Source organism: Centruroides sculpturatus, unplaced genomic scaffold (genome assembly GCF_000671375.1).
Source record: "Centruroides sculpturatus isolate CEXI.00-Female unplaced genomic scaffold, Cexi_2.0 scaffold143, whole genome shotgun sequence".
Lineage (NCBI taxonomy): Eukaryota > Metazoa > Arthropoda > Arachnida > Scorpiones > Buthidae > Centruroides > Centruroides sculpturatus.
This window is the reverse complement of record NW_019384447.1, coordinates 615,555-629,261: the sequence shown is the minus strand read 5'-3', so window position 1 is coordinate 629,261 and position 13,707 is coordinate 615,555. Positions and strand designations below refer to the sequence as shown.

General features: G+C 35.4%; 1 protein-coding gene across 2 annotated transcripts; it reads left to right on the top strand.

Annotated features, from left to right (window-relative positions):
• Positions 1-5,655: 5,655 nt before the first annotated feature.
• LOC111620412 lies at positions 5,656-8,734 on the top strand. Of its 2 annotated transcripts, XR_002755905.1 has the most exons (5): positions 5,656-5,857; positions 6,388-6,612; positions 6,857-7,054; positions 7,427-7,571; positions 8,246-8,734. XR_002755905.1 is itself a non-coding variant. In XM_023362328.1 (4 exons), exons 1-4 carry the CDS (start codon positions 5,811-5,813, stop codon positions 7,488-7,490), a joined length of 534 nt encoding a protein of 177 aa, XP_023218096.1. In that variant the 5' UTR covers positions 5,656-5,810; the 3' UTR covers positions 7,491-8,170. The 2 variants fall into 2 exon arrangements, 1 of the variants encoding a protein (XP_023218096.1); XM_023362328.1 differs by lacking the exon at positions 8,246-8,734 and having other exon boundaries at positions 7,427-8,170.
• The last annotated feature ends 4,973 nt before the right edge of the window (positions 8,735-13,707 follow it).

The window sequence follows — 13,707 nt, the reverse complement described above, 5'->3', positions numbered from 1 at the left end:
AAATTGCAGTGTTTTATGTAAAGTGCTGTTTCCATTTTAATTTTGCAAGAAATATTATACTTCGAATATTTTGAAATCTGAAATTAGCATTACTTTCAAAATGAAATTCAGTAATTTTGACGTTCGTATGACCAATGTACTTAAAGCATCAACCATGGCTCTGGAGCACTGAAATCAAAGCTGAGAGTAATCCAAGAATTTTTCAGGATGGTCTGTCCCTAATTTATGATAATTATTATAAAAAGTTTTCTTAGTGCCCGCAGAGCAAAAAGAATTAAAAAATGAAAAACATAAAATAAAATTCAAGGCCATAAAAATGATTTATTAGAAATTGTTTTCCTTGTATTTTGCAAATACAAAGTAGAGTCTCGAAAACTCGGCCTAATGTGGATCGATGGGTGGCCGAGTTTGTGAAAATGCCGGGTTATCGGGAATGGGGTTAAAAAAATAAGTATTAGTGTTTCCTAAGAAAATACTGTACTGTACTTGTATGTACAGTAGAGCGTCGATTTTCCAAAAGTCAATCATCCGAAACGTCAATCATCCGAAAGAATTCCAGTCGGTAAATTTAAATTTTCGCCAGTGCTGTGGCGCTTCAATCTTTGGCTAAGTCTTGGGCTACTCAAATATTTTACGTTTTTGATACTAAATTAACATCTGAAGTATATTTTTTTATATTTTTCAATATATTTATTTTGTTTGTACAAAATAAAAAAATAATTTTTAACGATACAATAGTTTTTGTTAGGCTTAACATCGACGAAAATTCAACGCGAAGCGACACGCAACGGAGAAAATTTTCAACATCGGATACGTTAAACTATTTTTTCGTACATAAATCGGTTATCCGAAATATCAGTTATACGAACAACCCCGGTCCCCAATTGATTCGGAAAATCGACGCGCTACTGTATTGTTTTCTTGAGAATACAACAGAGAATAAACTGCCCGAATACTCTTAATGTCACCAGGAACGTCGTGCTAAAATTCCTTTATTTCCCTCCAAGTTTTTATACGCTTAATTTAATAGAAAATCGGCTGAGCATTTGTAAAGTTGTGGCAAATCTTTCTCACCGGAAGTGTTTGAATTTATAACTCTAACCATACGTTTTGCTATTGCAAGCGAAGACAGGTGCACTGGTTTAAGCAATAAATAATCAATAAATAAAAAGCAATAATCGCATTGTCTAAGATACACTTCTCGTTAGCCCTGTTATTCCATTTGGCTCCTATTTTTGATTAAGGGAGCCAGTCCAAATCCTTAACTACGTCGTCAAAATCGAATTTTTCGCATATTTGTGTTGTGTAAGGCTCTGGAAAGGTTCGAACCCTCACTAAAATTCGCGTTAAAATAATTGTTTTAAAGAAAAAATATACAGTAATTAGAAATAGATTTTTATTTGATGAAAACGCGACGCTAACTTTTAAACAATAGAAGAATGTAAGTCCGTCGACCATTTCTGGTTGGAGATCGAATTAAACTTCGATTTTGAACTCTCCCGCGCCCCGAAAGGTTTCGAATTGTCATCAGGTGACGACGAGAGACCAATCGGAAAGGGGAATCTGAGAGAAAACGGATAAAACACCGGAAATTCAAGGACGCGACGGATTCTTATCCCGAAAGTTCCAAGTGACGGATCTGTTGTTGTGTGTATGTCTCGCACCCATCTTCGTCTCCATCTCCCGACCTCGGATCGACATCTTTCCATCAACGGAAGTCGACCGCATCGTCCCGGAGTCATCGAGATGTGATGGAATGGTTCATTCGCGAACAAGGGACACTCCTTCAAAATGGGACTATCTTGGAAAGGAGAGGAAGACCCAGAGGCCGCAGCCGCCGCAGAACTTCCAAGATCGAGGAAATCTTGTAAGCTTCTTTCTTGTTTAATAAACGGTTGTGTTGTTTGTAAACGAAGCATCTATCTCTGACTCAACTGCTTCCACATGTCGTTGATTGTTACCGCTCGACAATCCAAACGGCAAGGGAGACGATGACGATATATATCACATATTATCGTTCATTCAGTTTTTTTAAATTTCTCCCCCATCGGCCCCCACAGTTGTATGGACAATAGATACGGGAAGGTATTCACACATTGTAATAGAGTCTCATTAGTTATATCAATGTAGCGTAGACACGAAATATTCGAATTTCGTCTTATAAATCGTCTTATTTATATCCCGATTATATTCGTTATTCGATACTAAATCTAAATGCATAAATGATTCATAAGGTCGTCCTCGTCTTTAATATAGAAATGTTGCGAAGGAAATCAAAAATGGTCCTTTGCTCTTCAAAAAGTACAAATTATTCCTTGGTATATTATTGCTAAAAACAATAGTTCCTATGGAACTGTGTTTCTGGATTATTTGTACGCGTATCCGTTTCTTCGTAATCAAATAAACGTTCTCGTTTTCTCCATCCGAATAAAAGAAGAATTTTTTTACCATATTCTGCGTTATAAATACTTAAACGTGATACAAGGAAGCTACTGTGGTTTAATGCATTTCCTGCGAGCACAACGTCACATTACCGCGAAAACTTTAAAAACCAAAAAACTAGACTCCTGAAGGGCGGGCGGCCTTTAGACACTTGGCGTTGGCTCTAACGACGGCACCGAACAAAGCCAAACGTTTCCATTGATTCCAATGTAAAAGTGGACGATACGCACACATTAGCAGATGCAGTGCCAGGAATTTTAGGGGTTTCTCCCATTGCCTGATGTAAAAAATCAATAATAGTCTGTGGGGGCAAGATATTTTTTACGAAATTTAAGCTTAATATCTGTTGAGAATTTTAAAAATTTCTGAACTTTCGCCGTTAGATTTTTTATTTCGGCCATTTGCTTTTGATATGTTTAGGAAATTGAGAACACTGAATAGGGAGGAATGGCTGCATCGTATCTTTTGAACCAACCCGAAGACGTAAACTATAAATGATGGAAAAATAAAGAATGCCTGAAAAGTCCGGAAATAATGTTTGCACTTTTTGACTTTTGATGTGCAATTGAATATTGTTCTTCGGTTCCAATCGACACAAACGGTTTTCGCAGTACAACAATAACAGAAGGACGAAAGTATCTAGTGCTGTAACTAGGCAGGTGCAACAGGTGATCCTGCACAGGGCCCACTTGGAAGAGGAGCCCAAAATGCATGTATTTGTTTTATTACTTTCCCAAACCTAATTAATTAAGGGGCATAAATGCAAATTCCTGCACAGGGCACAGGAATGGCTAGTTACGGCACTGATCCACCTAGTTAAAATTGTTCCCTACCAGTGGCTCGTGGATGGAATCAGAAACGGTCTTGGTAGGTGTGCGGTGCGTGCATGCTTGCCAAATCCCGAGGGTGCCGATAGCGGTTAATGTCAAATGTCTCTTTTGTCTCATCACTAGTATATCTCAAAGGACGCAACAGGGTTGTAAATTTTAAACGTTTCTCACCATAGCTGTAAAAATCTAAGTTTGTTAAACTTACAAGTCTTTTGTTTTCTAACTAATTCGTTTTAAGACCAGGTGTCCACTGAAATTTCCAAAATTTACAACTTTCACTTACTTTCATTGAACTGGAAAAATTTCTGTTTTTTATTACATCTAATAGTACGAAGAAATCAGTCCACACTGTACTAGGTTAAGCTTTTGTTTAAGTAAAATTCCGGCTCTTCCAGCAGGGTTTTATTTGTGTCCCCACTTCCCTAATCGCTTAATTATTTAACTACTTCTTAAGTAGAAATAAGTCGAAACCAGTTACTTTGTACTCGAATATTTCTAGTCTCGGGAAAAAAGTGGAAAGACAAATTTTTATGACAACGGATACATAAATTGTAAATTTAACATATCTCGTCCTGCTTGACTAGTTATTTGTGGAGAAAGTTCAATATGCATCTAGAACGACCCTTTGAACAATTAATTAAGGATGTCGTCGAATGTTTCTCTAATGACAGATATTATCTTAAAACTTAACAAAAGCAAATACATCAATTTAAAAACAAAAAAGTTCTAAATTTCAAGATTTATACGATGTCCTCAAGTGAAATAATACAGCAAAATTTTCTGCCATCGTCACGTACTGTACTTTGTTATTTTCACAATACAGTAGAGCAGGGGTGTCCAACCTTTTTGTTTCTCTGGGCCGCATTGGAAGAAGTCAAGGAGTTTTGGGCCTCGAGTATATATTATATATACTTGTGGCCCAATCTACAAGTATATTTAAGGATTAACATGTCTAGATTATAATAACAAGTATTAAAACTTTATCAAGAAAAAGGATATTTTAAAAAATTACTTCTACAGACACTTTCAATTTTTACTTAGAAATAGATAAATTCATTTATAAAAGAGACAAACGAAAATTTATTTGAAAAACACAAATATTTGTTTTATTTGGATCTGTAATTAATAAAAAGCGACGAAACGCCATTTTAGAGTGCGTTTTTATTCAATTAATATAATTATAAATAATACGTAGCCGAAAAAGCAGCCAAAGCGCCAAATGATATTTTTTTACGTCAAACAAAAAAAAGTAGCCACATTTGGCCCAATGTAGCCAAATCTTGCAACGTTGGACGAAATACTAAATAAAGCTGGGATAAGTGCCGGAAAAAGAGACAAAAGACAAAAGAGAAAGAAGTGTAAAAGGTTGTAAAATTACGGGTCCATATTTACTGAACAGAAGATCTATTTAACCTTTCTCACTACTACATCTTTTTTCGTCCTTTCTCATTTTTCCCTCCTTTTCCCAAATTTGGATCTATAATCCTTTGAGTCACAACTCCAGCTTTATTTAGTAATCCTTCCGCTTTCACACATCTCCAAGTNTTATTGGGCCGCATTGGAACTTGCCTTGGGTCGCTGGTTGGACACCCCTGCAGTAGAGTCTTGAAAACTCGGCACTCGATAACCAGGCAGTCCGGATAACTCGGCCACACCCTGGCAGGGCAAAAAAATCCTTAGTTAATTAATTTTCATTATAGACAGCTTTATGCCTCATAAAGTATTTTTCTGAGGTCTGTCTTATCACGTAAATTACTAGACACAGTGTATTCATTAATTTTCATTTTCATGTAGAAAAGGCTCTATGCCTTCATAAAGGGCGTACTTTTCCTTTGTCTAAGCATCAGTTTAATTAATATTCAAGTTGCCGACTATATAGTTATTCGGCGGGTGTGATTCATCAGATTCACGTTACAATATACGCTTTGTTTTATAATTATGTATATGGAATCATTTCTAGAAATGGCCATTAAATAACCATCTCTCCCGATATTACGGTATAAATATCAAGTTGTTGTTGTANGTTATTCGGCGGGTGTGATTCATCAGATTCACGTTACAATATACGCTTTGTTTTATAATTATGTATATGGAATCATTTCTAGAAATGGCCATTAAATAACCATCTCTCCCGATATTACGGTATAAATATCAAGTTGTTGTTGTATTTTCGCCAGGTATTTGCTTTAATTTCTTTTTATATTCCCGTGTAAGGTCTTGTTACCGTGTAAGGTGTTAATGCAAAATGTCTATATTTACACGTTTGTATTTCGTGCAGCCATCAAGTCAGCACCACCACGTGCATTTTTCGAACCGTCTTTATTCTAACCTCTATCCCCACACCCGTGTGACGTGGCTTTTTAATCTTTATTATACACGCGTCAGATTCTGAAATTATAATAAAAAAAGAATCCAAAATTCTTCATTAAATTCCCGTTTTTTTAACGCGTAACAAACGAATTCAACAATTGATGTTGTTGTTGTTGTTGCGTAGTTTTGCTCTTGGACGAAGAGTGCGATTTGGAAAGCGATTCGAAGATGTTTTTTGATGGTAGAGAGTATCGACCCCTGCCCCATCCTCATGGGTAAGAGATTTTTTTACATTTCATTACTATTTATTCGGATAAGAAATTGGTTTTAGCAATTAAAGGCTTTAAAGAAAAACTTCCATCTACAATATATAATTAGGCCTAATTAGATTAATTAAATGTAAAGATTGATACTTTACGATTTTTGTGTCTTCCTGTATTGCTGTATTGCAATAGAGGGCTTTATAAGGCACAGTTCGGGACCTAGTGTTAAGAAGATAATTTAGGGCATTTCAATTTATTGTTTTTTAAACGAGTAATCGGGCCTCTTTTATATCACGGATTAGGTCGTTAATATGACGAAATTTACTAAAATTTTAAACCCAACTTCGTTTCAATATGTTCAATATGTTAATTATAATATTCAATATGTCTTTTTTTAAAATAACAGAAAAAGATTTAGACTAGTCGATTTATAAAAGGCCCTTTCCTTCTGTCGAATAAACTTAAAAGTACGGGGATCTAATGTAGTTTGAGAGTAGAATTAAATAGTTATTTTATTGTGAATTTTCTCTTTGCATATTTAGGGAGGGATTGGATGTGGATGTGCGAAGATTCGTCAGTCCACAAAATTTGGATTATGTTAAGTTTCGAGGCAGAAAGTTGAAGAAAGGCCTCTCGAAGCAGTACGAACCCTCGCCCGGTGCTTTCGAAGGTTTGGACGTTTTTGAAAATAACATCAAGCCTGCTTATAGAAAAGCTGTGATGAAGGTTCGACCAATCTGTCAAACGGCCTGCCAACGTTTTAACAGGTAAATTACATTACTGTTTGTAATAAACGTGTGTATATTATATGTACGAGCTATTTAACGAGAGGTTATTCTGAGAAATACGAGGAATCACCGTTTTAATTTTTCGATAAATAGTAATAAGTTTAATAGTTTCTTGCCCTGATGGGAAATTAAAGAAAATGTTTTCCAAGTGTTACCATTTATAAATATTCATCGTAATTCAATTCCAAAATTATATATTTATTGTATTTCTTTCCTTGTTTAGTTTGAGATTGGTCGAAGATGTGGAAGATGAAGGAGTGAACAATAGAGAGAGCGTGATTCCTCCACGAAGCACCAAAGAGAACGAAGACCCGACAAAGCACGAAGATTGCGTGCAAGATAATCCTGGCCATTACAGGGATAGAAATACATTGAAGAAAGTCGGGTCGTTCTTTAAGAGCATGTGGAAACCCGTTAAGAGGTAAGATTTTGTACGATTTATCCTCTGAAATTGGCAATAAATCGAGTGTGCGCGCTAAGCCCAAGTATCGATTACGCCAAAAATTTTTATAGCATTAAGATTTGAGTTGGAAATGTTTGCGAATCGCATAACTTTTCCGTATTGTTCGGCGTTGTATCGGCCTATTCGTCCGTGTCATTACTGATTGGATGAAAAGTTGAATTCAAAACGTCACCGAACCAATGAATTAGTAGAGAATTTCATAATCCAACTTTCGTTCTTTGTAGGCCAACATTTACAGCCCATCGATACAGAGCCGCAATATGTTTTAATGGAATTCAAATGAAGTTATACGTTTTCCATGAATAATTATACTTCTTTTTCTACATTTAGATCCGTGCAGAAGGTGTGTAAAATGGCCAGAAGTGGAGAATGCGAGTACGTTCGGTTCGAGTAAGGATCTCTTTGCTTCCATCTGTCAAATTCGACAATAAGATCTGCTCTGTGATTTGCTGGATCTGGGCCGAGTTGGCTAATTGTAAGTGTGTATGGCAACTTTATTGTATTCTACACCAAACACTTGGGAGATTTTACGGTCTGGGTTTATAAATTGACACAATATCTAACCGCGATTTCATAATAACCCGCAATTAATGGCCGGACAACAGAAAAAATGGAAATATTTATGTACGGTATTAGCGTGGAAATGTATTATATTTTGATGCGATCGATTTCGATGCGATTACAGAAAAGCCACGTTTTTAGGGTATCGGGCATACATAGCCTGTATATTCCTGTCCAAGTACTCACAATAATACATCCTGGGTATAAGTTGCTGGTCTCTTGACACAGCGAAAGCAATGGTATAAATGAACGTAGAAATTAAATTATCCAGTAATCTTACGTGATTACGCGGACGGGAACATGTTAAAATAATGGAATTGACAATGACATATTTGATACATACATGACACGTGGCAGTATGCAATTAATTGCGGTAAGCAATATCATTTGGCACGTAACTTTATTTCCATTTTAGAAGGAAATAATATTCTTAATTTTGTTTTCATTTAAAAATATTCAAAAAATAACAAAAAGAAATGATAAAGTTTAAAAATTAATAAATAAAATCTAAAAAGCTCCTAAAAATTGCAAAAATAATTTTCAATTTATAAGTAAAAATTAAAATATTGGTTTTTCATTCACTTTTAGATATGGTTTTTTCTGCAAACCATCGATGACTTCTCCTGATTTTGACATCCCGATTGCGTCAATGCCAAGTTCGATTATGACTTCCCAATTTTGACTTTATCCCGGCTGTGTCTCCTTATTATTGTCTTTTAGTCAATTATCATTTACCCGAATTGGTCTACACGAATTTGGACTCTCGATTTATGTCTACTTCACGAATCTGGACTCTCCCGAATTACGTCTACCCCGAATTTGACTCCTCAATTGTGCCTGTACTCGAATTGGACTCTCCCGAATTATGTCAACCCCGGATTTGACTCATGAATGGTGTCTGCACTCGAATATGGACTCTCCCGAATTACGTCTATCTCGAATTTGACTTCAGAATCCTGTCTATATTGGAATTTGGACTCTTCCGGCTTGTGTCTGTGCTCAAATTTGACTCCCAATTTTTGTCATCCCTGGAACTTGGACTCTCCGGAATTGTGTTTTAATTTGTTATTGGAACGACACGCTCCACAAATTGATATTTGTTATTCAGACACTAGTAAAAGGATTAATTGCAAAACAAATTTTTTATACATAAAATGTTTGATAAATTAATTAATTATTAATGTTCATATATATTAATTTATAATTCTAATGTCAATTAGAAATTGTTGTATATTTATATTTGTAAAACATTGGTAGTAATTGTTACGGCCTGCCCATTTCCGAAATCTTTGCAGAAATTAAGGCATTGAAGCAATAGTCGAGAGCCTCGAACAGTAGGTCTCGCACACATTAAAGTATCTGTTTGGATCTATATAAATGTTATTAAAAATCTGTTCAAAAATCCCTCGATAAAGAATGAAACTTATGTGTTTTGTAAAAACGTAATGTTTGCAAAAATAAAACAGTTTCTGCAGATTTAATCTTTTTCTGTTCTTTTGTAAGCAGATGAAAATCTTGCATTGTTTTTAAGAAAGGATAATTTTAGAGAAAAGATGCAAGACAGTTAAAGTGGCAAAGGCACACATGCCACTCCGAGGTTTTTATTTATTTATTTTTTCACTCGGTTTTCTGGGCACTAAGAGGGCCTCTTTATTTACAAAGTTTGTTACGGATTCGGCCAGGCCACGTGAGGCGTTGATCAACGACGACCCATAAATACTTGAAGTTCGGGGGTGTTCCTAATACTGTTATTGTGAACCAGCAGATGAGCCTAGCGTTGCTCGGAAAAAAGTAACGATAGCAAAGATTAAGGTTATTAGATTATAGCCGATATTACCCATTTTCACCGAGTGCAACAATTAGGTTTCGATACTAAGTATAAAATTTTTAGCATCTGCTTACCACACTGAAATAACGATAATTAAAGTTGACAGCAACCACTAATCGGTACGTAGAACCGCTAAGTGATGAATAACAAACGTTTTCGTAACCTCTTTTGGATTCTTTTTCAGTTATAAAAAGAACCCGAAAGGGGCTATGAAAACGTTACGAAAAATATGCTGAATCTTCCCAAATGATATAAACATAAAATCGAACATTAAGACGAAGAGTTCGAATAAAGCCAACTTATGCACATGTGCTCCCCTTGTAAACTTTGTATACGATGGAACGCTAAATATCGTTGAGAATTTTTAGAAGGGTCTAAAAATATGTTCGATTTCTTGCATAAATGCAAAGAAGACATTTCAAATAGAATAGTAGAAACTTTATTCTTCACGGCAAGCCTTAACGGTGGCGAAAAAACAAGAGTAATAAAGACAAAGGAAATCGGAAATTACCACGATACAGGGGATAAAAAGGCAAATAAAATGATAAGTCAGAAGACAAGCAGCCAGAAGTAGCAAATTTCCGGAACTCCTAGCTCTGGAAAAAACACTCGATCCGGAAAAAAAGAAACGCTGTTGGAGACAGCTCGACGAAACGAATCAGAAAATGTATATATATGCAGAAGTAGACAGAAAACTCTTGAAGAAAAACTTTGTGAAACAAATAACAGGTTTTGGATGACTCCCCAATCGATACTTTCTATGCTGTAACTAGCCATTCCTGTGCCCTGTGCAGGAATATGCATTTAGACCCCTTAATTAATTAAATTTGTGAAAGTAATAAAACAAATACATGCATTTTGGGTCCCTCTTCCAAGTAGGCCCTGTGCGGGTGCACCTGTTGCACCTGCCTAGTTACGGCACTGGGTTTAACACAGATTTAATTATCAGAGCTTAAACACAAACACCAGAAGTAAATTTAGCGCTGAAAGCTTCGACGTTTCCTCAACAGGTAACGTTCGAAAATAGGATGCTAAGATGAGCTAAAATTTTACACTTACCTGCAGATTTCCATAATTCTTCAATAGCATCTATTCAGTATGTTTGAGGTGATCATATTACATGTGACTTGCGCCTTATAGAGGGAATCAATGACTTGAGGGAATCAATGACAATGACTTGAGGGAATCAATGACAATGAGTGAGAAAAATTTACATATGGGAACTAATGGAAAGCAACGGGCCAGTTAACTTCTGTACCCAGTTATCCCCGCTCTCCCTTATGGCGCTGTTATAAAGTATTGATTTATGAAACACGAGTTCTTAAATGACAGGATATCAACTGCTACGAAATGTCAGAAAAGTTAGACAAATAAAAGTTCAGGAAAAGGTCATCACATACAAGTATATAAGTTTATATGTGGAATTAAATTAAATTTATGATTTTTTCTTAATTTATAACAGTGATTCATAAGAATTTCTATTTTACTTTAAAACTTTAGTACAGAATTTCTAATTCCGTTAAATAAAATACTTTTTAAAGAAAGTATGCACTTTAGTTTTTTAATTAGTACATTAAACAAAACAAAACAAAACAAGTCCATTAACGAGTTGCTTAACTTTCCCGGCAACATTTAAAATTGCGTGTGTTGTGTCATCTGTTGTGAAATTTTAAATTTTAAAATAATATTATTAATTATTATAAAATGTCATAAAGCTTAATTTTGAGGGTAGGAAGAGGTTNAAGTTCATTAACGAGTTGCTTAACTTTCCCGGCAACATTTAAAATTGCGTGTGTTGTGTCATCTGTTGTGAAATTTTAAATTTTAAAATAATATTATTAATTATTATAAAATGTCATAAAGCTTAATTTTGAGGGTAGGAAGAGGTTTTATAAAAAAAATCGTAAACGCTAATAACGAGTGAAATCGTCACTAAATCCGACCTTACTGGATATACACACGACTCCCTTTGTCTCCCCACCCCTTCGACCTTTAATCGCCAAAATTTAATAGCGTCATTTTCCCTAATAGATAAATCTAACTGCAAAATTTCTGAAATTTTCGACAAAAAGCATAAAAGTTATTAAGCTTCAAACAGGGTGAACAAATCGTGCCCCCACCCACAGATCCTAACATCCATGCATACAGAAGAAACCCCGAAATTTTTCGCATTTCTCGACGTTTCAAGACGCTCTAAAGAAATGAAAAAATCTTGGGGATATGAAAGGTGACCAGAAAGTTGTTTTATCAGTGTTTTACCTTGAATAAATTTTTAAACACGCAAAAACATTGTAAACATTTTAAAAATTACATAATTTCTGCAAATTAATAATTTTAAAATTAAATATTTTAGCTATAAAATCNGGGAAAAAAGTAATGGTAGCAAAGATTAAGGTTATTAGATTATAGCCGATCTTACCCGTTTTCACAGAGTGCAACAATTAGGTTTCGATACTAAGTATAAAATTTTTAGCTATCTGCTTACCACACTGGGATAACGATAATTAAGGTTGACAGCAACCACTAACCGGTGCGTAGAACCGCTAAGTGGCGACTAACAAACGTTTTCGTAACCCCTTTTGGATTCTTTTTCAGTTATAAAAAGAAAGGGGTTACGAAAACGTTACGAAAAATATGCTGGATCTTTCCAAATGATATAAACATAAAATCGAACATTAAGACGAAGAGTTCGAATAAAGCCAAGTTATGTGCATGCGCTCCTCTTGTAAACTTTGTATACGATGGAACGCTAAATATCCTTGAGAATTTTTAGAAGGATCTAAAAATATGTTCGATTTCTTGCATAAATGCAAAAAAGGCATTTCAAATAGAATAGTAGAAGCCTTATTCTTAACTGTAAGCCTTAACGGTGGCGAAAAACCAAGAGTAATAAAGACAAAGGAAATCGGAAATTACCATGATACAGGGGATAAAAAGGCAAATAAAACGATAAGTCAGAAGACAAGCAGTCAGAAGTAGCAAATTTCCGAAACCCCTAGCTCTGGAAAAAACACTCGATCCGGAAAAAAAGAAACGCCGTTCGAGACAGCTTGACGAAACGATCAGAAAATGTATATATATAAAATTGCTTGTCCTGACTCACTGACTGACTGACTTACTGATTCATCATCGCCCAGAGCAAACCGCTGGACCTAGAGTGGTGAAAATTGGTACACAGTTAGGGTACGTCATGAAAACGCACACCAAGAAGGGATTTTTCGAAATTCCCAAGTGGGGGGGAAAGGGAGAGCATTAAGGGTTAACCGGAAGAACGGCTTCTACTGTACTATTTTAGATGCGATTTTTTTGTTTTTATCTGTGTTTTAGTAGGGTACGCCATGGCAATGCACAATAAGAAGGGATTTTTAGAAATTCTCCCGCGGGGGGATGAGGGATAGCATTAAGACAACCAAAAGAACGGCTTCTACTGTACTATTTTAGATGCGATTTTTTGTTTTCAACTACGTTTAGTCTTCATTGAGTACTTAGGTGGGTATTAAATTGATAACATTTCAGACACTGTTATAAATATTTTTATCTATTTGATTTTAAAAATGTTCGAACCGTTTTAAATTCGAATTTGTTATTGCATATTGGTTCGATTATAGAACGATTGTAAACGTTCCAGAAAATTGATCAAATTGAAAATAGTTCGTTAGATTCTCGGCAATTCTCTTCAGCGGTAGGTGTTATGTAACAATTACTATGGTTATTGAAATATTGAATGTAAATGGGGTTCGCTTGCAAGACCTCCGCGGACGAAGTCGCGGGTAACAGCTAGTACAGTCGACCCCCCTATATGATCATAGATACGTTCCATTTTTTAGGAATCCGATTTCTTACGAGTCGTTCCAATCACAGCCCGACACGTGTCAAGTTTACAAACTACGGCTGATTGAAAGGTTTTTTCCATAAAATTAATCGATTCTAGACTAATCCGACTCAACATTTCCAAAATACGTATATTTTTTTGGAAATAATCCGTATAAACTACGCTATAAATAAAAAATTGTAGGATTACTTACCGAGTGTCACCATTCGACATCGCCATTGCTCACCATTGTTTTCGTCGCGGAACAGTTCAGCAAACCGCGGCAGATTTCTAATAACTTATTTTTCTGCGAATAGTTCCTTGAACTTCGGAGACATCATTAATATAAATAATTTTAATCGCCGTTGAATAAGAAATGTTTCTTTCACAAGAAATGTATAAAATTACAGT

Bases quoted from the DNA above. Each gene is read 5' to 3' on its own strand.
- LOC111620412 (XM_023362328.1), top strand. From the start codon at position 5,811: ATGTTTTTTGATGGTAGAGAGTATCGACCCCTGCCCCATCCTCATGG. The intron at 6,613-6,856 runs GTAAATTACATT...TTCCTTGTTTAG, and splicing joins GCCTGCCAACGTTTTAACAG to TTTGAGATTGGTCGAAGATG. The intron at 7,055-7,426 runs GTAAGATTTTGT...TTCTACATTTAG, and splicing joins ATGTGGAAACCCGTTAAGAG to ATCCGTGCAGAAGGTGTGTA.